At 38.9% G+C, this 18,915-nt stretch overlaps 1 protein-coding gene across 6 annotated transcripts in view; it reads right to left on the bottom strand.

Moving 5' to 3' along the window:
* LOC105255092 overlaps positions 1-18,915 on the bottom strand; it is a 360,332-nt gene that overhangs the window by 31,901 nt on the left and 309,516 nt on the right. For 5 of the 6 annotated variants that reach the window (XM_011264178.3, XM_011264180.3, XM_011264186.2 and 2 more), the window contains one exon: positions 2,914-3,087. The exons of the other annotated variant lie outside the window; for it this stretch is intronic. In XM_011264178.3, coding sequence (XP_011262480.1) covers positions 2,914-3,087 — 174 coding nt within the window. The remainder of the gene's footprint in view (positions 1-2,913; positions 3,088-18,915) is intronic. 6 annotated transcript variants of the gene reach the window in all.

Here is an 18,915-nt window from a genome sequence, read left to right as displayed (position 1 = left end):
TACTTTCACGTAATCGAAAATTTTAGAGGTCGCTCATTCGCGCGTAGAATCATAAATTCGCACGTATTCGCGCGATGTAGCAATAAATTTCGCTATTCGGCAGGAAACTGGTTGTACGAGGCAGCGTAATTTCACGCGTACGACACGCGCGTAATTCACAAGCATATCTATGACAGCAACGAAGGTAAGTAATGCAAACGCGCGCTCATTCGCGCGCTCTTTATTAGAGACCTTTTGCGCACAACAGCCTTTACAAGATCCCAAAGTCCTCTCCGTTCGTGCTGTGCGCACTAGCACGAAACGCGCTCCTGGTCCCTATTTTTCGCGACGGTTACGTCACGACGATAATTTCCGCAGGCGGAAATAAGTTTTACGCTTCACGCTTCCGCGCGACGCTGGCGTTTGCAAACGCGAGGCACTCGTCCCTTTTAGCGGTCGCACTTTTTTATATCCTTTGCATTTAAAATATATATTCATGCTACGCAGAGAGAAAAAACGGGAAGAACGTAGCGTAGAAACTTGCCATTTTACTCTGCCTTCTCTCCTCTTCTTTATTTTGGGTCATAATTTTATTATATTTGTAATTATATTTCTTATGTCGCTTTTATATATTAGCATCTTATTTCTCTTGTTTGTCTGAAAAAAGGCCGATATAAATATTATATAATTTTTACGTAGTGACACAAGAAATTTCAAATAGAGACTCGAGTCCTAATAATTATTTGGCGGTGAATGTTCGTCGATATATTTCATGAGATTTCGTTTACGGTCGCTATGATGCGACTCGTGACCCCGTGGAACGCGTTGTTCTCCCGGAAGAGATAGAAGGACAACGAGAACATAATTTGGTGCAGGTAACACATAGCTCCGACCAGTATCTATCTGTCAGATAAGACACGTCTCGTTGTATTCGGGTCGGCAATGGATGCAGAATTCGCTCACTTCGTGGAGAGATGGGATTCTATATCTGCCTCTCCATTTCGTCTCCGTTTCTGCGCGCCCTCCGCTTCTCTATCTATCTCCCTCCCTCTGTCGCCTGTCTCAGCCCCTCTTTCACGACCCCAACATTCATCGATATGCGGTTGTTCATGCCGCTGGCGTACAGAGAACGACCCCCTGCTATAAAATCATACGTACATGTCCGATCGGCGCGCGAATATGATTAATTCGCGCACGGAGTTAATTCCCGTCGATAAGCATCGGAAGCGAGCGCCGGCTCACGATTGATTCGTCCGCGCGTTATAAAAATTTGATATCAAACAAGCAAAGGCGTTCTTTTGTCAGACAGCCTTCCCTTTATTTTTCGCGCCTGCGTGCGACACGAATTTCACGCGTGTATATATCTCGGGGAAAAATTTTGCGAAAGCCGCCGCCGCCGAACTCCTTTTATCAGCCTCGATGTACCGTGTAATATTTTACAAATGTCGTTGCGCGCACATGCGACCGATTCGCGTCATAAAAATCGCAGATTGCATCCGCTTCGCCGACGTCTTTTCGCTTAGCCGATGTTGTTTCTACCTTCCGTTCACCATGTTACCCGCGTGGAGAAAAGTTTACGCGTGTGAATTTCTTGGAGAGACTCTCAAGGAGTGTAAAAATGGAAGGCGCGCTGTTTTTATTTCGCAATCAATTTTATTTCAAACGCAAATGTCATGATATCGAAGATTTTGCAAACATTATCGCACGCGCGCGTATCGCGAGCGAGAAATATTGATGCGGATGTAAACTAAAGAAGAGAAAAATTATCAATCTATTGTAAAAAAATAGAGGCTTGGAATGAAGATGCACGCAAAAGATTTTGCGAAATGAAAAGTTGTTGTTGTTATCGGAAATATATTCCGCGTGCAATTTGTGTTATTAATGATAACGCTCACCATCGATCTAGGTATATATCGATCGAAGCCGAAATATGTCATGACTGATAAATATGCAGACTGTCGTTTCTCGGATTAACGTAATCTTCGTACGCAAACGAAAAAGTATTAAACCTTCATTCAGCGTTATATCAAACGCGAGATCTCGGGATTGAAAGAGTATTACACGTTATCCAGATTGTTCGACGGGTATGACTACGTCATCGTGTCAAAAGAGCGGCGTGCGTTTCGAGTGCTATGCATAATAAGAATCGCAACGGCGAATTTCATATTATTAAAATAATGATAACTAATAATGGGATTTCAAAATTGCGTTCATAAGCAATGCAGTCAAATAATTAAATTACAATTAGCACGTCCATTGTATGTCGAATATAATGATTTCTATGTGGACAGCAAAAAGAGAGAAAAGAAACTCCCCTTTAATCTCTTCTCTTTCTCTCTCTCTCTCTCTCTTTGTCTATCTGTCGATATTATCAACACGTCGAGCAGTCTGTGTGCATCCACATGCCTAATCGAGGAATAACTGGAAATAATTAATTTTAGCTCATGAAGTTAATCCTTCAATGGCATTACACAATCAGAAATATTCCGTACACATGTCATTTAAAAGTAGATATTAAATTATTATAATATTTTATATAATGGTTTTAATCGCTTTTAATAATTATTATTTTGATGTCATCATTTTTTAATATAATTATTGTGTAATGTTCCTGTTTCTTGTAAAAAAGTATCAATAATCTGTGATTCATTAATTATAAGAAATAATAATAAAAGCGCCTACTTTTTTCGTGCGATATAATGAAGTGTGTATCGTTTATTTTCGGAATCCAAAGCTAAGCGTTATAACATTTCCCTGACGCAATTTCAAACTGTCGGTCTTTTCGAGCAGTAGGCAAATAACATTGGCATCAGAGAAATATCGTTTCCGATTTTTCCTTGTCCTATACACGGTGTTCTATTTAACTGTTCTATAAAGACAAAACAGAGGGCATATTAACCGCGCTATTTTGTCCGATGATATCGCGCGAATTACCTGAAGGGAAAATCGATACAGATAATCCGGCGAGTACTGCTGCTGCGAGTACTGATGATGCTGAGTCTGGTACTGATGGTGATGTCCATAATACGATTGTTGCTGCTGATACGGCTGTTGCTGCAGGTGCTGATGCTGCTGTTGTTGGCGTGGATGATGATGGTCATGGTGATGCTGTTGACGATGGTACCAGCCGTTATTGTATCCATCCATGTCATGTACCGGAATCACGCTTTGCCGGCTCGAACGCGTCCGCGATGTGACGCGAAAAACGAAACGGCACACACACAAATGGAAAATATATTAATCATCTATCGATAGAGCGCGATCATTCGTTCCTCGAGAGCGTTATCGGGCGGCATCCGCGGCATTTCCACGCGGAATCCGCGATGCCTCTCGGTATTATAGCAATAAAGCACGATAGCGATTCTAATAATGATCGGAGAACGTAGATTCGCGAAATAGATCGGATTTTTCGACGATTAAACGTTATTCCGAAAGATATTAAGTATCATTAATCATCTCGGTATCTTGAGCGGTCGATTCGTCCAAATTGGAACGGAAGATAAAATCTCATTAGCGATTCTTTGAATCTTCAAACGCCTCGATTGCGGCTCGTAAGATCGAGGCCTCTGCCAAGATCACGACGATCAAGCTCTTGATGATGCCTTGCACTTCCGGCGCGATTAGATTCGCAATAGCTGATGACGACAGGCCAACTAACTCGCGACGAGAAATTCACGAAATCGCGACGAGAAAGCCGCTGGTGGTCTTCCTCCCCACTCCTTCATGTTCGACGTGGCATTTTATTATTCCTCTTTTACGTGCCCTCGTATCCCCAATCCTCCTATACTTGCTCGCGTAGGACCGGTCGGGCCCGCGAGTTTTTGTTCTCGCAGGGGGTCGTTGGGAAAAGCCGACGCGCATCAGGAAGAAAAGGGGTTACCGACACACTATTCTCGGATAGGTCGGGGAATTCCTTTCGCGCCTGAAAACCTGCCGGTACTTCCTTTTCCTGATATGGCGCGGCTCATCCTCCCCGCTCGCGGAATTATGCATGCTGAATTGAATCCTTGAAAAACGGGGGACGTGGCTCCAGGATTGAATCGGGCTGTCAGCCCGATTCGGGGTAACTTTTAAATCGCCAGGGCAACGACCAGCCGTAGCTATCGCGAATTTATAAGAGCATAAGAAAGAATGCAGGAAATTGAATTTAGAATAATTAAATGATCGTAAAACATCCATCAGTTGATGTGAAATTTTCGCGATTAAGTATTAATAACATTTAAGAAAGAAATGCGAAACGAATTTTTTCAATAAATTATTATGATAATATTAGCTTGTAAATATCGCTTACAGAAAGAATCGTATATATCAAGAAATAAAACAAGTTTTTTTATGTTCACTATTGTAAGCAGAAATTTTATTTTATACTTGTATAATTTTTCTATAAAATTTGTGTGAATAGTGCAACATTCAAAATGTAAATTTTATTTAATTATTAAAAATATCCCACACGAAACTAAATGAATCATACAGAATAGAAAGTAAACTGTTATTAGAACCGGAATACACTAAAAGAGAAAGAAAAATCGACATTGTTATTTGTTCTTAGACATCTACTGAACGTTACGTATGCAACAATGTCTTCTATTGATGTTTTTACTTTCTTTCCGTTCTCTACCCTACAATCTTCTTGGTTCATGTGTAAACAGGTTATTCAGGGATAGTAATCGGGGATGGTGTCTCATGGGGGTCGCTATTGGAAAGAGTTGAAGAGAGGGTAGTATAGGAATAGCGGATTCCGGACTAGTAGATCTCACTCACTTCGTCAAGTTCAAAAGAATAAATCGAATAACGTCTGGAAATATTTGCAATTGCAAGAACGAGTTGCAAGATTCATCAAATTTTAAAGAAACAAAAAAAAGTGGGAAAAAATAAAATGCGTATTCTATCTCTGAATTAAATATTATTTTTGAAAATGATAGGAATAAGTAATATCAAACATCTATGTGTTTAATAAATCTTAAAAAAAAGAACAATATAAGCTAGTTAAATTTATATTATCAGTTTTATATTGTCGGCTTGCTAAAGGTTGGAAATTATATTGAATGCCAATTGAAAAACGTAGCAGTAGAAATATATATATATATATATATATATATATATATATATATATATTTATTTATTCAACAATTTAATTTAAAAAGTATTAATTAATCATCGGAAACTCTTCTGCAATTGAGACTTTTTTTAGATAATATTGCTAAGCTAACAAAAAACATGCAGAATCGTAATAACTTCAAAGTATTTTAATTTTACATGAGACGTACGCGCGAACGAGCTATTGAAAAACATTCCTATCAAAGGATGCGATAATCGAACGATATTCAAGAAGCTGACGTCAGCATTCCCGATCTAGTTCCTTACAATCGGCTGATTTCTACATCATGAAAGACGTACAGGAAAACTCGCGTTTGAAAATAGGGGTAGCAGTTGAATAGGCTTTGCCGCCCCTCAAGGAGAAGGTGCAAGCCACGTATGTGCGCTCAAGAAGATGGAACGAAAAAAATTCAATGCTTTCGCTCGGGAAAATCGCGAGCGAGCGAGCGAACCTCGAGCTCGGGAGAAATTGAAAATTGTCAAGTGCGACTCTCGCGCTTTCCATCGTATCCTAAAGAGTATTCACGAGCGTATTTCTTGCGGCAAAACCAGTTAAAATGGACGAAGGAAACAGTTGGAGTAATGAAACGAGTTATATGAAAGAGAAATGTGCATATGAAATAATCATAACAAAGCGCATAATCAAAATGATAAATATTGTTTGACATTAATAATAATATAATTATTATTTACGAACGATATTTTTTGTGAATCATTTTATTCTCTTTAAACTATTTTTAGACGTAATATAGATATATCAACGAAATAATTGTTGCTCCTTTCATTACATTATTTTGTAAAGTGTAATATATAAAAATAAATAAAAAATATATATAACATATACATAATTATTTAGTGACTAAAACTGATTTTCAATGACTAGAAATTTCGAAAATCAAATTTAGAATAGTAACTATAACGCAACGACAGTTCAATTATTTAGATTTATATATCTGAATTATCTCATAATAATATCTTTCAAAATTTAGAAATATTAAGTAATTTAGAAATATTAAGAAACATTAAGACAAAGAAACACAATCTCCCGTGAATTAAAGCATCGTGATGGCTATTTTTATCTAGCATCAATTAAATGCCTCGCCCATTCTCAAACCATGACGTTCGTCGACACGTAAACAAAAAAAAACGCCTACGGCTATGTACAGTCGTAATTTCTCGGTGCTCTTTGTGCAACGTGACGTCATTAGCCCTGAATCATTGTGGTTTCCTTTCTCTCACTTGCTCTCTCTCTCGCGCGCGTATTTGTTTTTTCCCTATAAACTCCACCACCAGCGTACAATTTTCCTCACTTTTCCGTTAGCTAATTAAGGCCGTACAGACTATGTTTGCTGCGGTTTCGATCTTGCATGAACTTTCATAGACGCCACTAGTCAATTTCTCTCGCTACCAAGCTTTTTCGTTTGATCGCTGACGCTGATATGAAAGTTAACGATACGCAAACTATCGGAACTACTCGGGGATGACTTCCTAGTAATACAAGAAACTGCAAATATTAAATCAAATATTGATATATTTAAAAAATATATGAAATTTTTATATTAAAGTACGTCGACACAATTTTATCTATAAAATGACAATAGTTCAATAATCGAATATAGATATTTATAACTTTTCTTCATGATTTGTTTATATTTCACACACGTATGTTTTCTTTCAAAAATTTGCAAATATACGCTAGAACAATACTAGAATTTTAATTTTGTCAATGAATAAAAATATTCATTTGTTTCATTCAACGCACATACATATTTATTCCATTCTTAATTTTATTCTGAATGTCTAATAATAATTGTATAATCATAGATGTTATTAATGTTTTCAATGTCTGCTGAAATTGTGATTTATATTAAATCAATATCACAATTACTGACGTTAAATTTATCACGATATAGAACGCATGCATTTTTCTCTTGCTTTCTTAATAAAATTTTCATAGCGAATCAACAAACTTAACGAGTTTGCGGTCAATCATGGAAAGGTGTATTTGGGTGGAAATAACAAAATTGCATTTACGCGTAACAGAAACACGCGTTTTCGGTGCGAGATTGAAAAATTGCTTCGTCGAGAAAACAAGCGCGCTTTTTTTTTGCGCGCGCGGCAAATGCACAAACTATCAAAATTAAACCGACCAAAAATGTCAAACGCGGGTTCACAGTGTACCTTAATGCGCGTTGCACGCGATAATCCGAGGGCGTTACGGTCCGCTTCGCGATACGCGTCAATACGCGTAGGAAGCGGGCGTGCAGATTAAAGGGACCTTTGTGCGATCGGCTTGTGTGCGCGCCTACATGAATTCGAAATGGAGATAATTACGTGCGCGAGTTTGTAACGAGTCCATAAAGCGCGGCGGGCCGTAGAATTGGTCGAACTTATTGATCGAGCGTGCGCGCGCTCGCTTTTTATCCCTCTTCTCGCCCCCTTCCTCCCGCCGGCTCGTTCGACGTTAATTCCACTTTGAATAAATATGAATTCGCGCGCGCGGGTTTGCGATAACCCCGGGATTTTCTTTTTATTTCCTCGTCGCCTCTTCGACTCGCGCGCGAGCGCGAGAGAACGCAATTAACCGCCGACAATTCCGCGAGATCGCTCTTGTTATGTAAAGAGCGCGTACTCGCGTCTCTCTCGCGGACACGATTCGCATAATCACGATATCGAGTAGTCGCGAGGAAACCTCGACAGGTGACACGGTTTTGTATTGCTAATTTATTCTCGTGATTCTTTGAGTTTAATTTTTTTCCTTGTAAAGTATTTATGCGGTGATCGCGGATCCCTTATAAATATAAATGTATCGTTTGCGTCAAACGAGATCTCATAGAACATTGTTTTTACATATGTAAATAATTATATGAATTTATTTAATGCAGTTAAACCACTAACATATGTTGAATCAACTGATTAATTTGTACAGTTATCTCTTTATTTTTCTCCATTCGTCTAACGCATTGTTTTCACAAATACGCGCGAATCCCAAATATTATAAATAAAATAAAATTAGCGGCCTTTCATGTTGTTAGCTGTTTTTGCTTGTTAAAAAAATTTGGAATAAATCTGATTAAAACTGTAAAGTGTGTATTATTGGTATTAATTTATTTGTTATTCGCATATTCTAATATTAAATTATTTGTATCTGTACGTTCTATATATGTGCAAAATATGTAAACATTCGATACCGAAAGAGGATCATTTAGAAAGAAATCATTCTTACGTTTTAAACATTAAATATAAATTGTTATTCACTAATGAATAATATTTAGATTCAAACCAAAAATTCATGGAGATCAATGCGCGTTCTCGCGCAAGATACTTTGAAAGTCTTTGAAAGTGCATCTGAAAGCTTTCCCTCGCTTGCTATAAATGTCTCCTCTAGTGTAACCCACTAATTAGCATCTCAACACGCTACTACTCTTCAGTCATGGGCATTGCTAGCTTTAACGCTACTTTGCAATTATAATGATTCTTGGAGTGCATTATATCTTGAGACATCACCATGAAAGAGGGTATTAGAATTGTGTATTTCGTAATATATCGCGGTTTTATGTCGGACTTCTCGACAAGCTCCGAATAGATCGTTTAAGTTAGTTCCTATTATCTTTGCCATTGGTGACATAAAATTGCAATGAATGTAAACTCTTGTAAAGTATGTATATTGTAGCTATCAGGGGAAAGATACGATTTTTACTACTCTTGCTACTTTTTTTATATACGAGTTTTAAAAGAAGAAAAAATTAAATCAGTCCAAGTTAGATTTAAACGTAACTAGTTACAAATGAATAGCACAAAAAAAGAGCTAAAAAAGATTCATATTTTCTAACTTTGACGTCTGAACATAAATGAATCTTAATCTACAATTATCAATATTTGCTCGCAAATATAGTTTCTGCTCGCTATTTTTTCTGCATAATTATGCGTTTTTCTTTTTATTCATTATTATATTCGGGGTGCACACGGGGAATCATTCTCAATCAAGAGATTACCGAGGCGTGTTCTGTGTTTCTCGTTTCTCCAAAGACCTTTCCTTTCCAGCTCCTCCTCGCGCGTTCGCGCCATTGAAAGCAACCTGCCAATTAATTCCTACCTCTCTCTTGTCCGTTATACGCACTTTGAACAACTGGAGACAGGGTAGGTAGCTGCAATTGGATACTAGTATTCACTTTCAAGAGTATTCTCGCCGCGCTTTGTAGCCACCCTCACGTTCTGCTCTCCGTTTATGCATCGAGTCCTATCCTTTCGAGCCCATTCCCACCCTCTTCGTCATCTATCCCAGATTATTTCTTCCTTCTCTCGTTCTTTGTCTCAATGTAATATAACGCATCAACAGATACCCCGTTTCGACCAGCGACGAAGACGTCTCGAGACCGCGAAATGCTTCAACCTCCTGATGGAGTTTGTAATTTGGATGCCTAATTGGTGAAAACCACTAAGCCGCTTATATCGGGAAAGGGAAAACCCAAGGTGTACCGGTATCATGGAAAATGGTATCGCGATAGTATTCAACGCGCCTGTGCCGTATACAAATGGACGCGCGAGCCAAATTATCGACGCGCGGAAGTCTGGCGAATTATTATCGTTATACGACTGTATGCCCGGGGCGATGTAAAATTTCCTTTCACATTTGCATCGCTTTGAAGATTGCTGCATCGATAAAGAGATCTTATCGATATTAAATATTTCGGGAGTTAACGCATAAAAGTCAAATATTCACTCGTCCGTCTCGAATTTTATGCATTAACTTTCCAGTCTTGAAAGATTCAGTGCAATAATTTGACTATTTTAAACATTTCAAAACATCAGCATAGAAAAAATCCATTTTTTTTAAACTAAAACATTAATCTTTTTAATTCTTATAATAGTTAAGCAATTGTTACATTAAAATTAGATTTTTATTACTATAAATTCTGGCAAAATTTTAAATTAATCTATTATTCTCTAATAATTCTAATTTTAAGTTCTCTCTCGATCTTATGATACTATTTTTTTATTACGATATTATCTTGATACCCTCGATTGCGTATGGCCGATATCATCTCTCATTTTCGCTTAAAAAACATAACAAGTTCGATGCTTCTTCTCGTTCATGATAGGTAACAAAATATATCGCGATATTTTATAAAGACGATTCGGGCATCGATCCTCTCTCGAGCGGAGATGTCGGCGTTAAAAACGTGTAGCAACATCGTAGGGACGAGCCGGCGCAAAGTTTATATACCGTGCCACAGGATTATAGCACCGATGGAAGCAGGATTCTTGCGATAACTCGGTTCGTCGCGTATCGCGAGCAAACACGGCGGCGAATTGAACGGAGGCGCGCCAAGTATTTTCCAATTACATCTTCCATTAACGATCCTGCCGCGTGTACGCGGCGTCCGTCGGAGAGGATCGATCGAAGAATTCTGCACACCGTGGAAAATTCGCCCAGCACCGTATATACATTATTAATTAATCTAGGTAGGAATGTCTCGTGCGCGTAGCGTTGTAATATCATCGCTTCGAAGCAATATATTGTATGTGATGCGGGGGATTCAAAGAGAGAATATCGAAGGAACAACAATGAGGGATCCCGATAAGAAATATAATTTAAAAATGGAAAAATAACGATTGTGGCTATAATAAATTATGATGTCGGCAATTGTGAAATAAACAGAAAAGTTTATCGTGCTTGTAAAGAAAAAATAAAATAATTATTCGACAATAAAGTTCTCGTTGTTTAATAAAATCGAATTGTAACGTGTATCGTTTAAGAAACATACAAACTTGCGTAAATTTCGGTCAACAATTTATTGTCGAAATCTCTTAGAGAGAAGTAATCGTCTCTGTTGGCTTAAAGATACATATCACCTAAAAGCCAAGATGTACAGCAACGGTTTTTCTTGACCCAGGGACAGGAAAAGAAACGAGGTCGCCGCAATGTCGGGCGCATTAGCATTTTCGGTATGGTTTAAAATTTAAATCCCACTCTATATGTCGGTGAATCGCGGAAGGAACAACGGAAGGACGAGTCAGGAAGCGCTATGCGTTATCCCTTTAAAAAACCCTCGCGTCGCGACGTTTCACGACCCTGGGTCGTGGTCGTAGCACGCGCTCACGGCCAAATAGACGGGCATGCATCGTAGTGAGAAGCCACGAGGAAGAGAAACGAGTGCGGCGAAGAAAGAAAATCAAAAGAATAGAAAGTAAAAAATAAAAAAAAGAGACGAAAAAGGCGCGAAACGTGACCAACGTGGCCAGCTGCTGGTCCCGATCGACGAGTTCGCGCACATAAAACTAACAATAAAATTTAGAACACGGGAAGGAGGCCGCACGTGCCTGTGATTTTTCAAGGCCGTCAAGAGGATCTTCCAACGTACGAAGAGACACGAGAAATCGTCGCGATTCCCGCACACGATGGCGATTGGTTCGGAAAGCGAAATTTTTCGGGCCGCTCGATCGTCATTGGCGCACGTGACAAGTCGTAGAGGAGAATCGGGAGATGCTCCGGATCGCATGGGGGTCCCCTTCCCGGTTCGCTGGGGGTCTCTTTAGGAACGGAAGGACCGACGAAATTCTTTCGCGTAACGGGGTGGACGTGACACCGGTCGAGCGGGTTCAACGGTGGGAAGATACGTTGTAGAAAGCGCGTCTAGTCCGTCCGCGATCGCACCCCTGAGGATTTTCGGGGGACCTGCTCTTCTCTTCCCTCCTTTCTCCGCCTCCCCGCTTCACCCTTACGGGGGGTATATCGACCCCTGCGAAGCGACCGGACGGAAGACGCCGTTGATGATGGGTTATTTAAACGGGGCATTGAATTTTTACTTCCGCCGTGAGGAACGTCATTCTCTCTCGTTCTCTCTCTTTCTCTCTTTCGATTAAGTATGAACCAGCGCACCTTGTCTCCGACAGCGTCTTGGGATCCCGTCGTAGCATCGCGTGCGATTTATTAAAGAAGTCATATATTATAAAAACGCCTGCTGTAGCGCTTTCTTTCTCTCTGTGTTTCGGTATCAAAGGCCGGCGTTGCTCGGTTTACGTCACGCTAAAATTTATCTCCGCGACTCTCTTGCGTTTATTAATGGAAACTGTGAGATAGCGCGCACGCGCTATAGGCGGTCGTGTAATATTTGACGAAGATACTAACATTTCCGCAGGCACGGAGTCTGCTCGCTGAATAAATATTTCTCGAGAATTTTTCGCTAGAATATAATTCGCCAGGTCCGATATCGTCTCAGGAATCTTCTTGCATTCTTCGCGATGTTTCAATTGAGTTTAGAATGCGTGACCTACATCATGTGCACGAATTGCACGTTCGTTTTAAATTTGTTATTTTAAATTTATTGTGTTATTTAAGTTATTTTAAATTTACTTGCTCTGATTTAATCGAGCTTTTTTTTAAACGATGACAGTTAATTTTTAAAATAAATATAATTAAAATATTATAACGTAAGCACGCTAATTTTATGAAAAACAATCTTCTATCAAATTATCTAAATCATAAGATTTATTTCATGAATTTTTTTAATTGTAAAAAATAAATTTTATCGAATTTTTATCTTTATAAATAATTTCCAAACCGAGATTTCCCGTCCCTTAAATTTTCATATTCCATTATATTCTAGCTTCTTCTAGTTTCTCCAAGTTTCATAATTAACAACCGTACTGCGACTAAATTAGATCACGTATGTTTCTTGCCGTCCGTCGAATGAACTCTTTAGAGAGTTGGCATCTAATCAACAATATTGTCAGATAGCGAGCTTGGCGACGAACTGCCGCGCGTCTCTTCGTAACAGCCGATTAAAGCCGAGATAATTCATTTCGTTTAATCACGGCGATAAGCCCGCGGTTGTAAGGTTCGCGCGTGGGGAGAGAAAAGGTGCCGCCATCGCGCCGGGTGGTAAAAGAGAAACATCGGGGGCGAGCGAATTGAGAGCGCACTTGAGTTTACCGTCGGGAAATGGACCGGGTGTATGCTCGCGCGGTAATGGGAAATGCGACAGATGCGAACGGCGACAGTTTCGCGATGAAACTATCGCGTCGTATAAAGAGCCGAGCCGTTGTTGCCGTCGACGTCGACGTCGACGTCGACGGCGAGAGTCGAGAAGGAGGGTGCGGACAGGAGGTAGCGTGTAGCCTGCAACCGACGACATAAACTTACGATAGCGCAAACGACCGCGACATCAGCCGGGGGTGGTCGGAGCCGGGTTCTCTCGCGAACAGGGGTTTATTCGCGTCGTATCGCACGCGCGCCTCGGCGGTAACGACAAGTCGTAATTCTTATTTGCGGGGCGGCGTAAAACATGCGTATTTTGTTCAGCCTGGCCGTCTGAATGTCTTCTCCCCTCGGAGGGGAGAGAAGTCGGTAATTGACCGTCCCGCCCGATGATGACGATACTACACCTTCGCGTACAAATTCCGTTCTCGGTTCTCGCTTCGCTTTGAAATTCTAATTCAATTCGGGCGACGATGTAAATTCACGATCGCACACAACAGAAAAGAAAGAACTCGCGCCATGTTGCGATATCGTACTACTTCTTTCTCCAAATAATATAGCGACTTTTCCAACTCGCTTCAAACTAAATTTAATTTCACTCACAGATATATTTTTTATATATGTAATATCGTTAATATTACGTTTAAATGTGATATATTGTAATTCTCGATCATATATTACGTTATATTATCCTATGATGTTATTAAGTTAATTAATCATTGCTGCGTGTTTAAATATTTTTTTTGCATTTTACTTCAGGATACAGAAGAGAAATTAAAGGCACATTAAATATACATTGAGGGATTAAACCGGCTTGTTCAAAGACAGCTCTTCTTCGAAAGGCGCTTTCGAGCGGCCATGTAAAAATTTCATTTAAGGGTTAACGAAACATCCCAACTTTCGTTTAAGTAACGCCAACTTGACTATATCACGTCTGCCTGTGGAACAACGAGCGGCGTACCAACGATCTTTCATAATTGAGGAGCTCAACTTTTAGACTTCCGCCAACCGTAATTTCGCGAAGATACAGATTACATCCTTCCAGAGTTACTTGTTAAATTACTTATACCGCAGAGGCGCCGAGACGTAACACTACCGTTATCGCTATTCTTGTTAGAGTCTAACTAGTCTCTACTTCTGCATTTTCTCTAGTAAAATGTACATCTACTCTGCTATTCAATGTAAATCAAATCGAATTCCTGTCAAGTATAATAGCATCGGAATTTAATATTACCGGAGCCTCACCTACTCTTTTCGAAACTATCTCTAAAATACAATATGTTCTAAAAGTTCCTTAGATTGCATAATCTATGTGCTCTCGATTATCGTTATGTTTGCGATATTATCGAGAAACATGCCGGATCATATTAATTACAAGACTTGCGTTATAGTCAAACTTCTTTTTATGATTAGAACGCATACGATCGTTATGTCCAATTTTTCGCCAAGTTTATGAATCGTTCTTGCAACGATATCTTTGACTGAGTCGTGTTTTATTTATTATTGTTGCCTTTATTAACAAAGGAAAATTTTCACGAGAGGAAATGCCGTCCTGATTCGCATTCGAATCTTTCGTTGATCCTTCCTTATATATATGTATATGTATATGTATTAACTCATCAATTGCGATTTTAATAGCTTTGTCCTTTAGAAATTATCATAGAATTTCTTAGGCTTTCTGCATTTTTTTTCACAGAAAATTTTGTTTTTTGAGAAATAATTATCGTAGGAAATTTTAGTTACATGTCTAAATAAATGTTTTTTGTTTCTACAAGTATATTTGAAAAGTGAGTGCCTGAAATTTAATACTTTGGCCACGTTGAAATTAATATAAATGCACGAAGCGTTTAATATGCGTGTCACCTCGTAAACGTAATGAACCGGAGTCTACAGAACATGTACGTTATGTGAATATTTACGTAAGTAACAAGTAGCAGCTGAGAGAGTAACTCGGGGGCAAGGGTTATAACGCAGCAGTTATACAGTTACGACGTCGTACTGGTTTGATATCGCTGGAATATGTCGCATTCGAGGAATACATCGCGTTTAGTGCTACATGGCTTGAAAAACACGTAAAACGCCAACTGTAGTTGGCACTCTCTCTTTGTCGTATATAATCTTTTAAGTCCATATCGATAGTCTTTCAATAATAACATTAAAATTAATATAATTAAAAATAATGATAAAAATCGAAGTGTAAAAAGTACATGAGACTAAATTAAATGTAATTAATTGAGAACATTTCGCGTGTGAGAAATGTTGGTTTTTATAAAAATTCGTTTATATATCATTTTAATTTACCATATAAAGATTTAATTTAATATTATTTTTGTTAATTTGTTATATCTTATATTTAAAATATACATAGTACAACGGGCACTCGTAAAAGGAGCCCTGATGCAGTTGTAGGATCGGAGTAAACTAGTAACGTAACACGACGTGATACGCATGCCTCTCGAGTGTGCACTATGCCAAAGCGATTGTACACGAGATCGCACTATTCGCGGCTGAGAGACTCCGTTGCCAGGAGATGACTAAGAAGCCTTCGGTTACGTTCGCGATACGCGACCGAGATTCCCGGTGCACGTTCTCTCGTGACGCTTCGCCCTGTGTTCTCTGAGAACGACGAGATACATATAAATCTAAGATAATCGCATGTTTGCGACGCGATTCGCAAGTGGAATCTCGCGATTCGCTCTTCCGGATCCGTGCTCGTTCGATTGCATAGATTGATACACGTGTACGCGGAATGTTGCGAGTTTAGTATCGTATAAACAACGGGTTTGTTCACGATATATCAGAGTAGCATAAGAAGGCTAAATATAATCGGATTAACGTATAATTGCGTCACCGTAATCGCGGCAACGTGTATATTTCACGGACGATATGTTACATACGCGTTCGGATTGTGACTAGTATGAACAGTGCATATAACGCATATAGTGCATCCATAGATATCCTATCATCGGTACTTGAATATATAATGCGAATTCGACATGTGACGATGAATATCTATTAGATAATAAAATAACATCGGGAGAAGTCAAAATGTAATTTGCAATGTAAGCTATAGTTATGCAGCTGAATTGTAATTACATTTAGTAGCTTCTCTTCGCACGTAATAAAAAAGACGTTTCGGATATAAGATGACAAAATTTCGTTGTTCCCGCGATGTACCGCAATAGTATAACGCGCGGATCTTTGCGCGATACCCAAATGTGTATATATTTGTAGCTGGACTAGAACGGGACGGAGATCATAAATATACATGGAAATACGATGAATATTCTCGTGCGCCGGGATATAAAACTGACGGATAATGGTTGAGACGTGTTTACGATATCAAAATGACATAAGAAGGCTAAATATAATTTAACGGCTTACTTTATGCGTCTGTCTCTAGCTAATGTCTCTAGCTTGCATTACCGATGGCAACGATAACCGAGCCTCGACTTACGATATTCGACGCGTTTAAAAGTTCCTTTAGAATTATTTATATAATTATTAAAATTTATTATATAATTATTAAAATAAATAAATATGTATTATTAGTTCTATTATGTATTTATGGAAGATTATTATATACGCATGTGTAACATTAAGACACTTAGTGAATCTTTATATTTATTTTATATAATAAATTTTCTATAAATATATAAATAAGAATGAACGGGGATGAAAAGTATATCTCGAGCTGTAATTTGATGTATATACATTTTCACTGTACGCCCGCCAACAATGCTAACGCTCGCGACCATAACATAATTGTGCAAGAGATCGCAATTAAATCGAGTTTGCAGAGTTCGCTTTACATGCAGAATCCTCCCTTCATCGCGGCGTAGATCCCGAAGAATCCGTTCGTCCCCGAGTTCCTAAGCAATTACGACGGTTTCCGAGAGCATTTCGCGATCGTCCGCACAGTTCGAAGCGTCGAGGTGGGAGGGAACGGCAAGAAGAGTACGAATCCCCCTCCGTTTTCACTCCCCCGCTCCTTTCAGCCCTTCCGCGTCCATTGGCGAAGACCTCATACATATTAATGGAGATCGGATCGATTTTACTGCGCGCTCGCTTCTTGCCGTGTTTAGGGACATCGACGTACCGGCGCATAAGCTCTTCGGTCCGCCCGCAATGGTTATTATGCCATTAACGTAATGAAGTTAGGTGGTAGAGAATGCCACCGGTACAGAGACGAGGGTTGGTGGCGGCGGGGGTGGATCCCGTCGCGGAAAAACGCGCTGAAATACAGGCTAGCAAGGATCTTCTTCGATGATGGACTGCGCGTACGTTTTCTTGCATCAAACGCGACGATCGATGAGCAATTTTATCGCAGACGGTCAGCGATAAACGTAATTATACAGCCGACAGTTAAGCCATGATAAACTGGTACAGTCATCGACCGCGATGTAATTATTACCCATCAGGATGTATAAACTTCTGGTTAATAATTAATAAAGTAATCTTAATTGTGCCGATATCATAACGCGGTTGAGCGACACTTGATTATTTTAATTATCAATTATTATTACTGCAATTTATGTACATGAAAAAAAATCTGTCGTATGTAATATAAATATACGAGCTGTTTCACGTAGTGCAAACGGATCGTGTTTAAAATTGCCGATGAAATGTAACTGTGTACGACCGTTTGCATGATTCAGTAACGATTCAGTAAACGGTTTATGGACAGTCTGGGAGCATTCGGTCGCTATTATCGGGTCGATGCAGCTGACGTGTTGGACATTCGCTTGATATGTTTGTACGCTGAAGAGACGAGTTTCTTGGGCCAACACTCGGTGCATACGAAGACTCCAATTAATATTTCTTGTCAACGCTTCGTATCGATGTGGATATTATACATTGCTTTTTTATTATACAGGTACTCGATAATGGCAGAAGGAAGAGATCATTATCCGGAGAAAATACATTTTTCCTTCATTTTTAACGATATCGTTAATAATAATTTAACAGCAATTTTTATATATTATATATTTTTATTATATATTATATATTATATATTATATATTATATCTTATTATATATTATATATTTTTTATATATTATATAGCGAGACATAATAATTTTAGAACATTTTAAAGACACAACTTTTTGCAACGTGTCGAAAGCAAGGTATTCGATTGCGTTTTCGGCTACGACTCTCTACGCTAATCACGCGCCTTTTTCCGACAGAAGGACGATAAAAGAAAGTCCTGCAAAGCGCCGAACCGTGAAAATGTTCGCTCAAAGGTACCTTTCACACCGGTCTTTTGATCGCCGAAGATTCGGACGACCGGAAGAACAAGGATATAAAAGGGAATGCGACAAATTAAGGATTCACGCAATTTTATAAAGCGAGCATCTCGTATAATCCGAGGGATAAATTAAAACATGGCACGTGTTTTTGATGAGAGCTTTAATCTTTGCGCTCGTGAATGTTTGTCTCGGAAAATCCGTTCGCGGAACCGGCCTGACTGCTATTTTAATACGACACAGAAATTAATCCATTAAAGTGGAGGATGACCGAAGAATTGCTGGGAAATGTTTTGTATTATCAATTTTAATAAAAGTCAATATGAAAATTATTTCAATACAATTCTGCAACATTTCATAAACGCATGCGTTATAAAACGCAACTTGTAACTAAATTAAAAATATGTAGTATGGTTATAACGCATTCGTTAAAAAGTTACGGAATAGAACCGGCCGAATTGTATTGAAACAATTTTTGTGTTGATTTTCAATAGAATTGATGATATCAATTCTAATGAAACCTGAAGTACGTTTTCCTTATGTTTGCAAAATTATCTCAATGTTTTTTAATTTATCACGTTCAGTTACACACGGCTTTCGGGATACGGTGC

The sequence above is a fragment of the Camponotus floridanus genome, unplaced genomic scaffold (genome assembly GCF_003227725.1).
Source record: "Camponotus floridanus strain SB8 unplaced genomic scaffold, Cflo_v7.5 scaffold13, whole genome shotgun sequence".
NCBI classification, from domain to species: domain Eukaryota; kingdom Metazoa; phylum Arthropoda; class Insecta; order Hymenoptera; family Formicidae; genus Camponotus; species Camponotus floridanus.
The sequence above is the reverse complement of the archived record's forward strand: the minus strand, read 5'-3'. Positions and strand labels throughout refer to the sequence as shown.